The sequence below is a fragment of the Camellia sinensis genome, chromosome 7, assembly GCF_055761805.1.
Source record: "Camellia sinensis isolate YWXY chromosome 7, ASM5576180v1, whole genome shotgun sequence".
Classification (NCBI taxonomy): domain Eukaryota; kingdom Viridiplantae; phylum Streptophyta; class Magnoliopsida; order Ericales; family Theaceae; genus Camellia; species Camellia sinensis.
This window is the reverse complement of record NC_138967.1, coordinates 107611131-107626836: the sequence shown is the minus strand read 5'-3', so window position 1 is coordinate 107626836 and position 15706 is coordinate 107611131. Positions and strand designations below refer to the sequence as shown.

The window sequence follows — 15706 nt, the reverse complement described above, 5'->3', positions numbered from 1 at the left end:
CTCTCTCTCTCTCTCTCTCTTTTTCTATGTCTTTCTCTCGATTATCTCTTTTTGTTCTCTTTCTCTCTCTCTCTCTCTCTCTCTCTCTCTCTCTCTTTGTCTATCTCTCGCTCATCTTTTGTTTCTCTCTCTTTTTCTGTCTGTCTGTCTGTCTTTCTATCTCTCTCTCTCTAAATATATATATATATATATATACCTCTTTCTCTCTCTGTCACTCTCTCACTCATTACTCTTCTCTCTCTCTGTATCTGTCTGTCTGTCTATCTCTCACTCATCACTCTTCTCTCTTTCTTTCTCTCTCTGTGTCTGTCTGTCTCTCTCCCCCATTGTGTTCATCTTGCTCATTCTCTCTCTCCGCTCTTCTCTCACTTATCTCTCTCTCACCACCCATCTCCTCTACCACCTTCACCACCACTGCAAATGTCATTCCACTACCACCATTATTACCACTGTTGCCACTCCATCTCTACGACTACCATTACTACCACCATCGCTACCACTCCACTACCACCATTGCTACCACCACCACCACCACTACTACTACTACTACTACTACTACTACTACTACTACTACTACTATTACCTTTCCTCCACCACCGCTACTCCATCTCCTCTATCATGACCACAACTTCACCACTAATCTCCTTCGCCATCACCACCACCACCACCACCATCACCTCACCTCTTATCCACCACCTTCACCACTACTGTCGATCCCTCTCCTCTACCACAAAAAATTAGCTCTTGATTTTTAGTAATAAAAAAAAAAGGGTCACAATAAATATTTTTCATCGACAATAAAAAATTAACTTTATTTTAACGAAAAATATTTTTCATTAAAATATTACCTCTACTTCTATCAAATAAAAAATAATAATTAAAATAAAAATAAAACTATTTCCCCCCCCCCCAAAAAAAAATGGGTCACAAAAAATATTTTTCATTAAAATATTATCCCTACTTCTATCAAATAAAAAAAATTAATTAAAATAAAAATAAAACTATTTCCCCCCTTCTCTTTTTCCGCCCGCCCAAGCTTAATTTCCCCCTTTTTTTTCCCTCTGCTTTTTCCCCCCATTTTTTTTCATTTCCTTTTAGGTTTGTAAAACAGTGAGCAAACCTTAATCTGAGAGAGAGAAGATAGAGGGTTTGAAGAGAGACTGGGGTTGAAGGGGAAGGGTTTCAGTCAGCGGCGAGACTGGTTCAGCAGCGGCGAGACTAGTTCGACGGCGAGACGGTACGCTTATTTTGACTCTTCTTTCGACTCTCTCATTCCAGTCGGTTCCTCTAACGACTGGGTTGAAATGGTTCCTCTATATCTCTATGTGACTGTGTATCCTTGGAACAACAATGATGTAGTTTTATAATCCGAACAGATCTTAAACCCTATCAAGCTTTTGACTTGATACATTGTTCAAGATGTAGAATTAATTGGACTCGTGATGGTATGCTATTCTCTCTCATAATTTAATTTATTATCTTTGTTGGGTAGAAAATGATTTAGTGAACAACTAATTAGCCATCAGAGTATATATTGGAAGTGTTGCACCTCCTATCGCTTCCTTGCAGAATTTCTCTCAAAGGTTAAATAAAATTTCCATGCCAAATATGTTTCTCATTAACTTCTTGTATTGTTGATATGGGTAATGGAGCCACCACCTGCATAAAGATTGATGACTTTGTCAGTCTCAAACTGGCAAGTGAATGTCTGATATGAGATCCCAATTCTCTATGTTCCATCAGTTCTTTCCTGAAGTGGATCATTGATCACCGTGGGATTTCCATACCTTCAAACTTTTAGTTGAAAAAATTATAACCATCGAATAGGTTTTTATGCTAAGAAATGTAGTTTATGAAAAATTTTCATTTATTGTCGACACTCTGATTCCATGTATTTGTTAGCTGTTGACTGCAATGAAAGTTCCACCAGGTTTTGTGTATTGTGTTGTAGCCTAATTCCTCATTTCACACTTCCAATTGATAAGAGATAAAGTAGTTTAAAAGGCAATTAAGCATTTTTATTTACCATATGATTCATATCTGCAAGTTTATGAGGCCAATGTGTAATCATTCTTGTTTATGCATTATAAATTATAACCTAGTTGTTCCATGTCGTCTATCCTCACTATTTTCCATGTGGCATATCATTATCATTGTGGAAATCTGTTATCTGTAAAGAGTAGTAGATATTATATGGGAAAATTGTTGATGTTCATTTGTGGGACATATTCTTATCATGCCTTTGTTTGTTTCTTTCATTGTGGCAAAGATGGAATTTTGCTGCTCGAGGTCAACAGGATGCTACGTGCAGGAGGATACTTTGCTTGGGCAGCACAGCCTGTTTATAAGCATGAATTAGCCCTTGAAGAGCAGTGGGAAGGTATGACTAAGCAGAATTTGTTTATAAAATAAGATGAACAGTTATTTTCACTTTAGTGAGTCGATAAGCATTTTTGAGTTTGAGTTTCGAATGTTTGCATAGCTTTCTGTTATACCCTTATATGAAAAATTGTGCACCTTAGTTTGCATTTGATCTCCCTGTTGAATCCCAATTGCTTACAGAGTGACTTCTGCAATTGTTTATAACTTAGAAAAAATTAAGGAATCTGAATTTGGTAACTACCCCAGCTTGGAGAACAAAAAAATTGCAAACTGGTTATGGTACTTAGATAAAATGGCAGGGAAAGGTCCTAAAGCATGTAATATGTTAGTTCATCTGGGTGCCCCATAATTTGTTTAATGAAGGTCAATCTTCCAGTGCACCCAAATGAAGTGTTTCCATTGCATTTTATTGGTGGTCTAAATAGGAGTAACATGTGCAGCACATCAGACAAGAAGTTCAGTTTACTGATCGTTTGTCTTCCTTCGTCTTCAGAGATGATTAATCTTACAAGCCACCTTTGTTGGAATCTTGTGAAGGAGGGGTATATTGCAATTTGGCAGAAGCCCTTGAACAACAGTTGCTACTTAAGTCGTGAGGCAGGAACGCGACCTCCGCTGTGTGATTCAGATGATGATCCAGACAGTGTTTGGTATATTAACTATCCTCTTTCTAGTATATTTTGGTGATGCAAATAGTATATTAAACTGCCTTGAATGGTTAAAGTTTTAGATCTTTATTTGACAACTGTTATGTCCGTAAGGCTTCTGCATATTCAGTAGTATGACATGTTAACTTCATGCATTGTAGGCCTACAGCTACTGTAATTTATGTGTAACCATTGACATGAAATATTGACAAGCTTTATGTTTAGACCATCAGCAGTAAAAAATGGGACTGTAAACCCTATTGACTTTAAGCACTTGGCCTAGTAATGACATGTACCCTAGTAATGACTATAAAGCCTAGTAATGACATGGTTCCCTGTGACTTTTTCTCATCCTGCCTTATCATGTCTTTTGGTGTTGTGGTCTTATCATGTGATGCATCAACCACTTTATCTCCCTGGTCAAGAATTTGAAAAGTAAAAAATGGTTTCTTTTTTTTTAATACTATACTTTATATATACCCTTACAAGTTACAAGTTATATAGACGATTTGGTTTCTAAGAATTGATTTCATGTGATTGTGTGCTTATTGATCCACAAAAAAAATATATGTTGATTCGATTTTGTTTATGCAGATATTTGATTTGTTTGATGTGAAATGCAATGGGGTTAGGAGAATTTGTTAATTCATTAGGCATTTTTCATCCAAATGCACCTGTAGCAGACATAAATGAAGGACTCTGTATAGCCCTAAATAGATAAGAATAACTATTTTAATCTCAAGTTGAATCAGTTTTGCAGTCATTCAGCCTTGTGCAAGATTGTTCCCAATATTCAATGAGAAAAATAAGGAAATTTAGGACAAGTGTCCTCCCTAATTCAATGATCAAAGAAAATAATGGAACTAGTCCTACAGAATTTTCATTTTCAGTATTGCATCACATAATTGATTTGGTGCATATCCATCTGAACGCTGCTTTTCTGAAATTATAGCTCCCTACCAGAACTGTCCCTTTTGAAGGAAACTTCTATTAGGGGTCTCTCATTATCTACTCCAAAAGCTAAATTCAGTTTCTGAGAATGCAGTATGCTGTTTGTGGGACGGAGAACTTATAATTGTATGAGAGTGTATCTTAAATAAGTATATTTCTTGTTTAGATTTCTGCTTGGAATATTTAGATGAACTTCTAGTTGTTGCCCTTTTCATCATATAATATATTTCTTGTCTAGTAAATGGAAATAATTAAAATTGAATATGCATTTCAAAAGTTTATGCTTTACAAAAAGGTGATGTTATTGATATGCAGGGATCATTCAAATTTTGTCAGTTGTGTACAGTTTTGTACAGATGGTAGCAAGTTCATTACGGTAAGCTCTGATAAGAAGGGTATACTATATGATGCGAAAACTGGAGAGAAAATTGGAGAGCTGTCCTCAAAGGATGGTCGTAAAGGCAGCATTTACGCTGTTAGCTAGAGCCCTGATGGTAAACAGGTAATCAGTGTTGTGTGGATTCTCTCTCGAGCTGCTTCTAGTTGATTTTCTGTTCAAAATTTGGTTATTAAATTTTCATATTTGATTTTTTGGATTTTTTTTTCTCAAACGTTCAAACACAGTGGACATTTATGTATTAAATATGGAAGTGATTGATACCCCCTCTCCCCACCACCCCCACACACACGTGGGGGTTGGTGATTGGAGAAGGGAAAAAAAAAAAAAAAAAAAAAAAAAAACTGGCCAATTTTAGGCCAATGGGGGTCGTGGGGGTCCAAATCATTTTTCTAATAAATAATTGTTTTTCCCAGAAATTTTGCTAGTTTTAGACAGAGAAAAAGGAAATGTTGCATCTGCAGAGGATCTGTTGAATTGTATAAGAACATTTTAGTGTAACACGGAACATCATTTGTTGGCTAAATTTTGTAATTGGGTTCTTTGCGTGTTAGTAATATTATAACCGACAAACTTAGGGAGTGGGGAACTACAGGATTGATTTTTTTCTTCTTTTTCACCTTAATAGCAGAAAATCAACTAGGTTGGACATAAATAATGATTATCTTTCTTATTCACTGAGCAGTGAACCATTATTTCATGGTTTATTTTGTGCCTGCTTTTAGAAATGTATAATACATGCTCCTCCTCTCTCTGATATGGATCAGATTGGTAAAGTTGGTAAAGTTCAAAAAAAAATTAAAATTTTAATTTATTTTATTAAAATAGCATACTTAAAGTTAATAAATTTGATAAAATTAAATATTTGATATAAAATAAATATTAAGTATTTAAAAATATGATATATAATAAATATATAAAATTATATGTTTTGAACATGTCCCCAACATGTCGTGCCCTGCATCTTTTAAAAATTTGTGTGTCCGTATGTCTGTGTCGTGTCACATATCCGTGTCCGTACTTCTTAACTAATAAGAGATAAATAACACGGTAAATTATGTAGACCTCCCTCAAGTAATAAGAAATATAGATAGCTTCATAGTCTTGGCATGATTACAGTGTACATACCTCAAAATTTAAATTCATTTAACACTTTAACACGTACAGTTTGTTAATCTCATGGATGGAAAATAGTGGTCATCACGTTTATACTAAAATATCTATCATACCCTTAAACGTAGATAATTACTTATATCCAAGCACCAATATTCCTTAATTGAATCACATTTTTCTAAAAGGAATCACACTCCATCTTCTCACTCTCTCTCTCTCCCCCTGCTCCCTTGCAACCCCATCTATCTCAGCCACCCCACAACCTAACTCTCCCTCATCACTGAAGGTAGATTACCTTCAGCATAACTACGTCTGCTAATGTTTGCTAAGGTCCCCCAAGTAACTCTCCCTCATAACTGCTAATAGTTAGGTTGACAATGTCTTCAGCATCTGCTCAAACGTAGATTACCTTCAGTACTACAAGTAATTCTATTTAGATGAACTGTCCCTTGGAATATTTCGAGTGTATCTTAAACTTTAATAACTTTTTGAAATGCATATTCAATTTTAATTACTGCCATTTACTAGACAAGAAATATTTAGATGAACTTGCTACTATTTGGTTTCTTGTAGTACTGCCATTTACTTTTTGATTAGTTACATTGTCTATCACACTGTTGGGCTATTGGTGTTTGCTACTGTTCGTTAATTTTATGACCTTATTGTTTGAATAGGTTTTGATGCGTTATATTAGGACACTTAGCACCTGTAGTTTGGATACTCTGAAGGACTTCAATTATGAAACGGTTGAACCGAGTACATAAATGGTCTTAGGGGAGAGTTGAGCAGAATACTCACATTAGCACAACAAGACATTTCTGTAGTTGACAGGGAGAGTTGAAGAGAAAAGGAGATTGTCTGAGGGGATTCATCAAGCTGTAGGAGCCAAAGAAGGTGTCAAAATTGAGATATCTCTTGAGGTTTCAATCTTTACGGAGTTTTTCTTTTACATAAAAACTTTCTTTCTTATTGTACTCAAAGCCATATTATCCTTACACTTGTTAGGCTCAATTCCTTTAACCCAGCAAAAACCATGATTGATGAATTGATTACAAAGATTCAGTGCTTTTATATTTAATCTAATCATAACAAACTAATCTAACCATGGTTTAATTCTAACAACCTAACTACTTGAAACAGTTACGCTAGTTTTCTTTATAACACGTAAGCATGACTGAAGCTACAGCCCTTTCTGTTCTGACTTTAGCTGCTCGGGCTACGGCTGGTACTGCAGCCTTGCTGTGTTGACCTGGCCTGGTCTTGCTGCAGCTGGGGTTGCAGTGGCAAGCTCTAGCTTATGCTCTATTTTGATATAATGTGTACCTGTCACATTTACATGTGGTGAGATTTGTTATTATACTTATAAAAATTTAATTACTGAGAAATATATCATGCATCCATAATCATGTCATATCATCATTGTAAATTTTTTTCCCTACTTAGCACAGCAAGTTAATATATATATAATTTAGGTAAAAATAAAGTGGGTGGTGAATTCTTATCATTCATTGTGTTATAATGGATGATTCATGTTTTTCTACTTCAAAATCTTCATTGACAATGTGCCACAGTGTAATTTTGTTTCCTTTTCCTGCCCCCTTAGCAGCCCAATGCTATTATAACTTTAATATTCGGATCCATCATGATTTTTCTTGATCTTTTATGCTATTATAATTTTATGTCTATAGTTGTTAACTGGGTATTTTAGTTGTGGTTTCACTAATAGATAGCTTTTGCTAGAAAATTGAGTATCTTGTCTTATCAGTTTCACTAATTGATTTGTGTGTCTTTCTCTTTGCAGCTAGCAGAAGCAGCAAAAGCACAATTTTCACATGATTACAGTGATAACCTTGCTCTTGTCCGGGCTTATGAGGCCTGGAAAGAAGTTGAAAGAGACGTAGCTGGATATGAATACTGTTGGAAGAATTTTTTTTCTACTCAATCAATGAAAGCTATTGATGCTCTGTAAAGGGAGTTCCACTCTTCACTTAAGGAATATGTTTTAAATTTTAATGCTAAGTGGATGTGAATTGGATGATTATATAGATTACAAGCGGATTTTTAATTGAACGAATATGTAGTTTGGAATTACTTGTGGATGAAAATTTATAATAGTTGCTGACTTTAATTAAACAGGTTTAGAGTTTGATGATTTATATAGTTTGTTGAATGTTTATGATTCAAGTGAATTGTTGGTTTGATTGATTATTGTAAATTACAGATTGTATTGAATAGATTGGATATATTATTATGAATTACAGGTTTATTTTATTGCATATTGGCGTAAACATTCCTTTTGGCGACCAAAACTTTTTGGTCCTAAAATGTCACAATTGGCGACCAAAATTTTTGGTCGTGGAATGCCACAATTGGCGACCAAATTTTTTAATCGTGGAATATGATAATTGGCAACCAAACCTTTTGGTTGTGGAATGTGATAATTGGCGATCAAATTTTTTTGTCGTGGAATGTGCCAATTGGCGGCTAACATATTTGGTCGGGAATATGTCACTTTTCGCAACTAAAGTGTTTTAGCGACTAAATGGATTAGTTGCAGTAATGATATATTTAGCGATTAAAAATTTAGTCGGCAAATTTAACTTTTTCCAGACTAACAAAAGTTTTAGTCGCTAATTACTTTTGCCGACCCTCCATTGGCGACCAAGGTGGCGACCAAAAAAATTGGTCACGAATAACTTTTGCCGACTAAAAATTGACTTTTGCCGACCAAATTTTTAGTCGCCAAAAATGCGATTTTCTTGTAATGAATATTGCCGACCAATCTTTTTGGTCGTGGAATGTATTGCCCACCAATTTTTTTGGTCGCGAAATGTGACAATTGGCGACCAAATTAGTTGGTCGTGGAAATGGGCGACAATTGCCGACCAAACTATTTGGTCGTTGAATGTGCGAATTGGCGACTAACATGTTTGGTTCGAAAAATATGACTTTTCACGACTAAAGTGTTTTAGCTACTAAATGAATTAGTCGCAATAATTATATATTTAGCGACCAAAAATTTAGCCGGCAAATATAACTTTTTTGCGACTAAAATATTTTTTAGTCGCTAATTACTCTCCGCGACCCTCAATTGGCGACCAAAGTGGCGACCAAAAAAATTAGTCGCGGATAACTTTTGCCGACTAAAAATGGACTTTTGCCGACCAAATTTTTAGTCGGCAAAAGTGCGAATTCTTGTAGTGACTGTAGCCAACTTGCAAGTCATGGCTGATGGTGGAAGTCATGATGGACGATGGATACAATTACATAGTTGTGGTGCATCATGATGGCAGTGTGTATAAGAATGAGTAATACATTTATTCCTTCCCATCACAATCCATCAAATTACTATCCTTCTTACTCTTCTCTTCTTTTCATATCTCTATCTCTTTCTCAATCCTCCTACCTGTAAGAAAACAAAATGAGTCGGCTTATGTTTCTTCATCAATTTCTTTTACTATTTCTCTTGTCTTCTTCTACTTGTGCACGCCATACCTGCCTTGAGGACCAGGGATTTTCACTTCTCCAATTTAAAACAGCATTTACCATAACTCCTGATGCCTCTTCATATTGTGAATCTGATTCTCATCCTAAAATGGTGTTTTGGAATGAGAGTAGTGATTGTTGCTCATGGGAAGGGGTCACATGCGACTGGTCGAATGGTCATGTGATTGGACTTAACCTCAGTTGCAGCCAGCATCATGGCACCATCTAAGACAACAGCACCCTCTTCCACCTTCGTCACCTTCAAAGCCTCAATCTTGCTTTCAATGACTTCAATTTGTCTAGAATTTCATCGAAGTTTGGCTCATTTGCGAGTTTGACCCATCTCAACCTCACTTACTCTAATTTTGCAGGCCAAATTCCTCCAAGAATCTCCCATCTATCCAAATTGATTTCCCTTGATCTCTCTTGTTTAAATGAATATTATTTTTCTTATTATGATGAGGGGAGAATTAAACAACACACTTTCAATATGCTCCTTCGAAACCTAATTCAATTGAGAGAACTACACCTTGATTGGTTGAATATCTCATCAACTTTACCTCATGCTTTGCTAAATCTATCTTCTTTGGCATCACTCAATCTTTTTTATTGTCAACTGCATGGGAAATTCTCAGAAAACATTTTTCTCTTTCCAAACCTACGAAAGCTCAATGTACAGGGAAATTTGGAACTCACAGGTAAACTTCCATACTTCAATGTGACTAGTTCCTTTCAGTTTCTTGATCTCTCCGATATATGTTTTTCTGGCCAATTGCCTAAATCAATCAGCAATCTTAAAGCCTTGAATATTTTGCAACTCTATCATTGCAACTTTTCGGGGTCAATTCCAGCCTCTTTTGGGAACCTTACACAAATCACCAAGTTAGGCTTCGGGTTTAACAATTTCAACGGTCAAATCCCCTCATCAATTTCAAACCTCGCAAAGCTTTCTTACTTGGATCTTTTCATAAACAATTTGAGCGGAAAAATACCGGATTCCCTTGGTAACATGAGCCAACTTACTTGTTTGGATCTTTCATTTAACAATTTGAACGGTGAAATACCGGATTCCCTTGGCAACATGAGCCAACCTACTAACTTGGTTCTTTTCGGAAACAATTTGAACGGTCAAATACCAAATTCCTTTGACAACATGAGCTAACTCAATCAACTGCACCTTTCTGATAATCAGGTAATTGGTCTCATTCCTTCATATGCAGTTGGGCTTTCAAAGCTAACTTCTATCATATTGAAAAATAATAGACTCAATAGGACAATTCCGTCTTGGTTGTTTGGTCAACCTTCATTGGTTGATATAGATTTGAGTAACAATATGCTATAGGGACCAATTCCAGGATCAGTTTATGAACTCCAGAACCTAACAGACTTGGTGCTTTCATCAAATAACTTAAGTGGTGTAGTGGAGTTAGATAAGCTGCTTAAGCTAAAACATTTGTCCTACCTTGATCTCTCATATAATGGTCTCTCATTGAACATCAACAATAGTGTCAACTCTATTTTTCCCTACTTTAACACGATAAGATTATCTTCTTGCAACTTAAGCGAATTTCCAAACTTCTTGAGAGAACATGCCGGATTGCGTTCTCTAGACCTTTCAAACAACAAAATTCATGGTGAAGTTCCAAAGTGGATATTCGATGTGGGGAAAGATTCATTGTATGATTTAAATCTTTCTCATAATTTCCTCACCAGTTTAGAGCGTCTTCCATTGAAAAATCTAAGATCAATTGACCTACACTCCAACTTGCTCCAAGGATCACTCCCTCTTCCACCAAACACCACAGATTTCTTCTCTATCTCGGACAATAAATTGATAGGAGAAATAACTCCATTGATTTGCGGTCTTTCACTTGCAGTTATTGATGTGTTTAATAACAGTTTGAGTGGCTTGATTCCACAATGTTTGGAAAACTTAAGCAATTTTCTCTCGGTGTTGAATGTAGGGAACAATAGTTTTCGTGGTACCTTTACTACAACATTTACAAAAGGAAACATGCTAAGGAATCTTAACTTAAATGGCAACCAAATTAAAGGACAAGTTCCACAATCTTTGCTCAATTGTAAACACTTGGAAGTTCTAGATCTTGGAGAAAGCAAGAAAAATGATACATTCCCCCACTGGTTGGGAACTCTTCAAAACTTGCAGGTTCTTGTCTTGAGATTTAATAGGTTTCATGGTCATATAGGCACCTTCAAGACCAAGGCCAAACATCCTTTCCCTAAGTTGAGAATTATCGACATATCTTGCAATGAATTCACTAGCCTTTTGCCAACAAATTATATCAAACAATTTGGAGCTATGATGAATGTAGGTGAACATGAATAGAAATTGAAATATATGGGTGACTACTATTATCAAGATTCTGTTGTGGTAATGATGAAAGGACATGAAATTAAATATTCAAGAATCTTAACAGTCTTCTCAATCATTGATTTTTGAAGAAATAAATTCCAAGAAGAGATTCTGAAATCCATTGGGAGGCTTAATTCACTTCAGGTTTTAACTTATCCCATAACAACCTTTAAGGCCACATTCCAATTTCACTTGGAAATTTGAAAAACCTTGAATCATTGAATCTTTCCTCAAACACGTTTGTTGGGGAGATTCCTCAGCAATTGAAAAGTTTGATGTTTCATGAGGTACAAAGCCTTTCAGACAACCAACTAGCAGGGCCAATTCCTCAAGGGAGCCAGTTTAATACATTTGGAAATGATTCATACAGTGGAAACTTGGTCTTATGTGGATTCTCTTTATCAAAGAAATGTAAGGAACTACAGCCACTGCCACCTCCACCAACACTACAACAAGACGAGAATTTAGACAGCTCAAGCGGATTTAACTGGCAAGTTGTTGTGTTGGGGTATGGATGTGGATTTGTATTTGGAATGGTTGTTGGATATCTTATGTTTGTAACCAAAAGACCATAATGGCTTGTGAAAATTGTTGAAGGAAAACATAATAAGAAGATGGAAAGGTCTAAGAAGGGTGCCCACTGATACAGTGAAAGAAGAAATCAACAAAGTCAAATGGCAATATTAGGTAATTGGAATATATCTTTGCAAAATTAATTTGTTGGATTATATTTTATGGTTTCTATCAATAAGCTATATTTGAGTTACTATTTTTTATTTTTTATTTTAAAAAAGAAACTAGATATTTTCCTTTAAGTTGCACAATAAAGCAATGGAATCCAATTGAAGGGGTGTCTCACCTAGCTGTTGCATTTGAGTGTATGTGCATCAAAATAGCAGCTATATAGGATCACTTCAAAAGCTTTACTTTTGTTGCTGTATTAAATTCTAAAGCTTTGTTAAGTTGTTTAGTTTTCTTAAAGCACTAAGTTAAATAAGAGTTGCATGTTATGACTATTTCGTGCTTCTTTTCTCGCATCGTGTAGTAACCTTTGAAAATTTTCACTATTGCGTGTAGTTGCTTTTAAATTGGATTTCAGTCACAGAAGATGAGGCCTTAAATAAGAGTTGCATGTTTTTAACTTCGAAATGCAATCTTACAATTTACAATTCCAACCATTCCCTTTGTTACATTCTTAATCATTTTGAGGAATAGAAATGTTGGCTAGTAGATAGAAAATTTACATTAAAAGTGATGTTTATATGTTAGTCTTTGAGCAGTGCTTTTACTCGTTGCTATTGTAGTGCAGCCGACCTTTCAACATCTTTTCTCTTCCATTCCTTTCTATCAATGAACAGAATTGATGATAATTAGTTTGTTTTTTCATTTTTTCATCTTCAATGGCGATTGGCGGATCAAACTGGAGATATTTTTGCTAGTTCTTGTTCAAAGATGTGGGAATTTTGTGATTAATTTTGTGATTAGTTTTGCGTGTACTTTACTTACATGTGTTCATACCTTGCCTGCTTTACACATTGCATGCGTTTCTACGTGTGCTTTACTTACATGTGTTTATGCATCTCATAGGAGGTTACACATTGCTTGCGTTAACCCGCATGCTTTACTTACATGTGTTCATTCCTGCTATACACATTGCCTGCATTACAGCATGCTTTACTTACATGTGTATATGTATTCTCAGGTGGTTACACATTGTATATGTTTTGCGTGTACTTTACTTACATGTGTTCGTACCTTGCCTACTTTACACATTGCATGCGTTTCTACGTGTGCTTTACTTACATGTGTTCAAGTTCCGTTTTTATACACATTGCATGCGTTGTCGCGTTATGCTTTACTCGCATGTGTTCAAGTTCCTCGTCATACACATTGTGCACGTTGTCATGTGTTCTTTACTTACATGTGTTGGTGCCTTCATAGCATTGTTAGGCTTGTTTCAAATTGCATTGTCATGCATTCCTTCACTTGCGTCGTCGCACAGTCTTAACTCTCATTGTCATGCATGTTGCTAACGATGTTGTACCTGTTAAGTTTCTTTTACAGGCACGATATTGTATGTACGGTTCATTTGAAGTTGGAGCAACCAGACGAACCGCACAGGTATTATATTCTCCGCGTGGAACGTAGTGAAAATTACATAATTCTCTTACATCCTTTCTGTATTGTAATGTAGTCGGATTTGTGTTTGATTGCTTAAAACTGCTGCATGTTATGCTTCGTTGCAGCTTTCTTTACATGATCATAAGTTATGTTCGGCTTCTTGCATTGTCAGTTGCATTTTGCCCCCGCCTTCTGGCGCATATCTTATCTGTGGCTTGTATGCTTTGTCTAAGTCTTCGGCCTTGTCAAAAATGGGTCGTCTCTGGACTTTGACATTCACTCCCGTCATTGTTATGACTTTCGAGTTCTATCAAAGAGGGGCAACTGTAGACACTCCATTTTTTACTGTCCTCAAGACTCAGACGTCACCGTTTGAGCACTCGGTGATCATCCATGTTTGTGTTCGTTTTGAGTTCCCGGAGGTCTCGGCTGCGCGCCTTACCTCAGGATCTCTCAACTCGACTGTATTGTGTTTGGTTTTACACCAAACACTTGTGTTTTTGCTTTGAAGGGCAGGGAGTGGCTTGTTGGCCATCCCCACACCTCACCGGCCTTCCCCATACATCACCGGCCATGGCTTGAGGCCACCGGCTTCGTTTTCTTCCCACCGGCCATTAGTGATGGCCGGTCGGGTATTTGGATGGTCAACCGGTACTCTGTTTGGCCGAAGGCCTCCTTTTCTAGCTGATACCACCTTTTTGCTTTTTACAGGCATAATGCATGCCAGCTGTGCCAGTTGGAATGCACGGACCCTCCTCCCCATGCACGGGTGTGGCTGTTTTGAACCTTTGATCCTTTTGATCCAACTTCTTGCACCCTTTGCTTAAGCTTCTTGAGGAAGCTTGACCCTTTGTCTTAGCTTCCTCAAGAAGCTTGCACCCTTAGCGTAGCTTCCCTTGGAAGACTTGACCCCTTTAGGATAGCTTTTCTTGGAAGCTTAGCCTTTTCCATTGTCCATATAAGAGTCCCCTCCTCCTCCTTTGTGTTGGTTCAGCAAAATCAGACCTAAAACATATATATTCTGATATATACATCTTGTCTCTCTATATCTCCCTCTCTCTCTTCATTTGTGTGTGTTTGAGGGCCTAAAAGTGTATTTAGTTCTTAGTTTTGTACTAAGTTACCTACTATTACACCATAATTCGACTTTGGAGGTCTTGAGGGTTTGTTCTTGGAGCTTTGGGTCGGTTTTGATCATAAGAAGAGGGCTGAGCTTGCTGTTCTTGAAGTGTTCTTCAAGGGTAACACTATTTACTTTATATTCCCCAATCTTGCACTAGTCTTTAACCTATCTTGCATACTGATTTAAGCTTTGTGTATAACTAAAAAAAGTCTTGTATTTGCATGCTTAAGATCTTTCATTAAGGTCATTTTGGTGTTGGGGGTTGACCTCCCCCTCTTAGGCCTTGTTTGGCCCTTTTTGTGCTCTCTTTGATAAACTTTGGGGACTTTTGTGTATTGGCCTTCTCACCACTGAAATCCAGTGGATTTTTAGTGTTGAAAAAGGGGTTTTGAAGTCTTGCATAGGGGAGGGACACCCCTCTCCCTTGGTCTCTCTTTTGTTTGCATTTTTGGCCCATAAGGGTAGCATGTATGATTAGTTGTTCTTGGCTTCATTTCAGAGGATTTTGGGTGTTATTGGGTCATATTATGCCTCTTTTTTTGGTCGGATTAGTGCCCCCTTCCATGCTTAATATACTTGCTTTGTATTCCTCTCTTTTGCCTAGAAGTGGATCATGTATTTAGTTTACCATGCTCTCATGTTTTGGCCTAACTTTGTGAAGTTCTTAGCCATGTCTTACCATGCTTGAGATCCGTTGGGAACCATTTTGGTCATATTTGCTGTGTTTAGGGTAGCCCCTTTGTATTTTGGCTTGTGAGCCTTGAGGGTGTGAGTCATGAGCATGCTTTAGTCGGGTTATTTCGGTGATTTGGAATCACTTCTCATGTTGTTTCAGTCCCTAATCCATGCTTGTATGCTTGCATTCATCATCCCTTTCATGCCTTGAAAGATTGTCCTTTTATGCCTATAAATGAGCCATTGTGTATGATACCGTGTTTAGGCATTTGAGGCTACTATATCAGTGGGTTTTGGGGTGTATTTTGATGCATAGAAACTCTGTTTTTGGTTGCTTAGTTCACGCCATGAGTGCTTGGGGTAGGTGTTGAGCAATGCTCTCTTTTGTGGCCTTGAATCCCTTCCATTTTTGCAGCCCTTCCCTAGCATGTTTTGGC

The 15706-nt window shown here is 36.8% G+C and overlaps 2 protein-coding genes across 2 annotated transcripts; both read left to right on the top strand.

Moving 5' to 3' along the window:
* Window positions 1-1170: 1170 nt before the first annotated feature.
* Window positions 1171-7646, top strand: LOC114318706 (putative methyltransferase PMT11). Its single transcript, XM_082879043.1, has 6 exons — window positions 1171-1201; window positions 1377-1445; window positions 2270-2380; window positions 2876-3032; window positions 4296-4482; window positions 7292-7646. Exons 3-5 carry the CDS (start codon window positions 2299-2301, stop codon window positions 4462-4464), a joined length of 408 nt encoding a protein of 135 aa, XP_082735169.1. The 5' UTR covers window positions 1171-1201; window positions 1377-1445; window positions 2270-2298; the 3' UTR covers window positions 4465-4482; window positions 7292-7646.
* LOC114318383 (receptor-like protein 54) lies at window positions 6661-11925 on the top strand. Its single transcript, XM_082880988.1, has 7 exons — window positions 6661-6715; window positions 7179-7189; window positions 7292-7406; window positions 7627-7685; window positions 9612-9674; window positions 10319-11309; window positions 11525-11925. The coding sequence occupies exons 1-7, from the start codon at window positions 6661-6663 to the stop codon at window positions 11923-11925; spliced, it is 1695 nt and encodes a 564-aa protein (XP_082737114.1).
* The last annotated feature ends 3781 nt before the right edge of the window (window positions 11926-15706 follow it).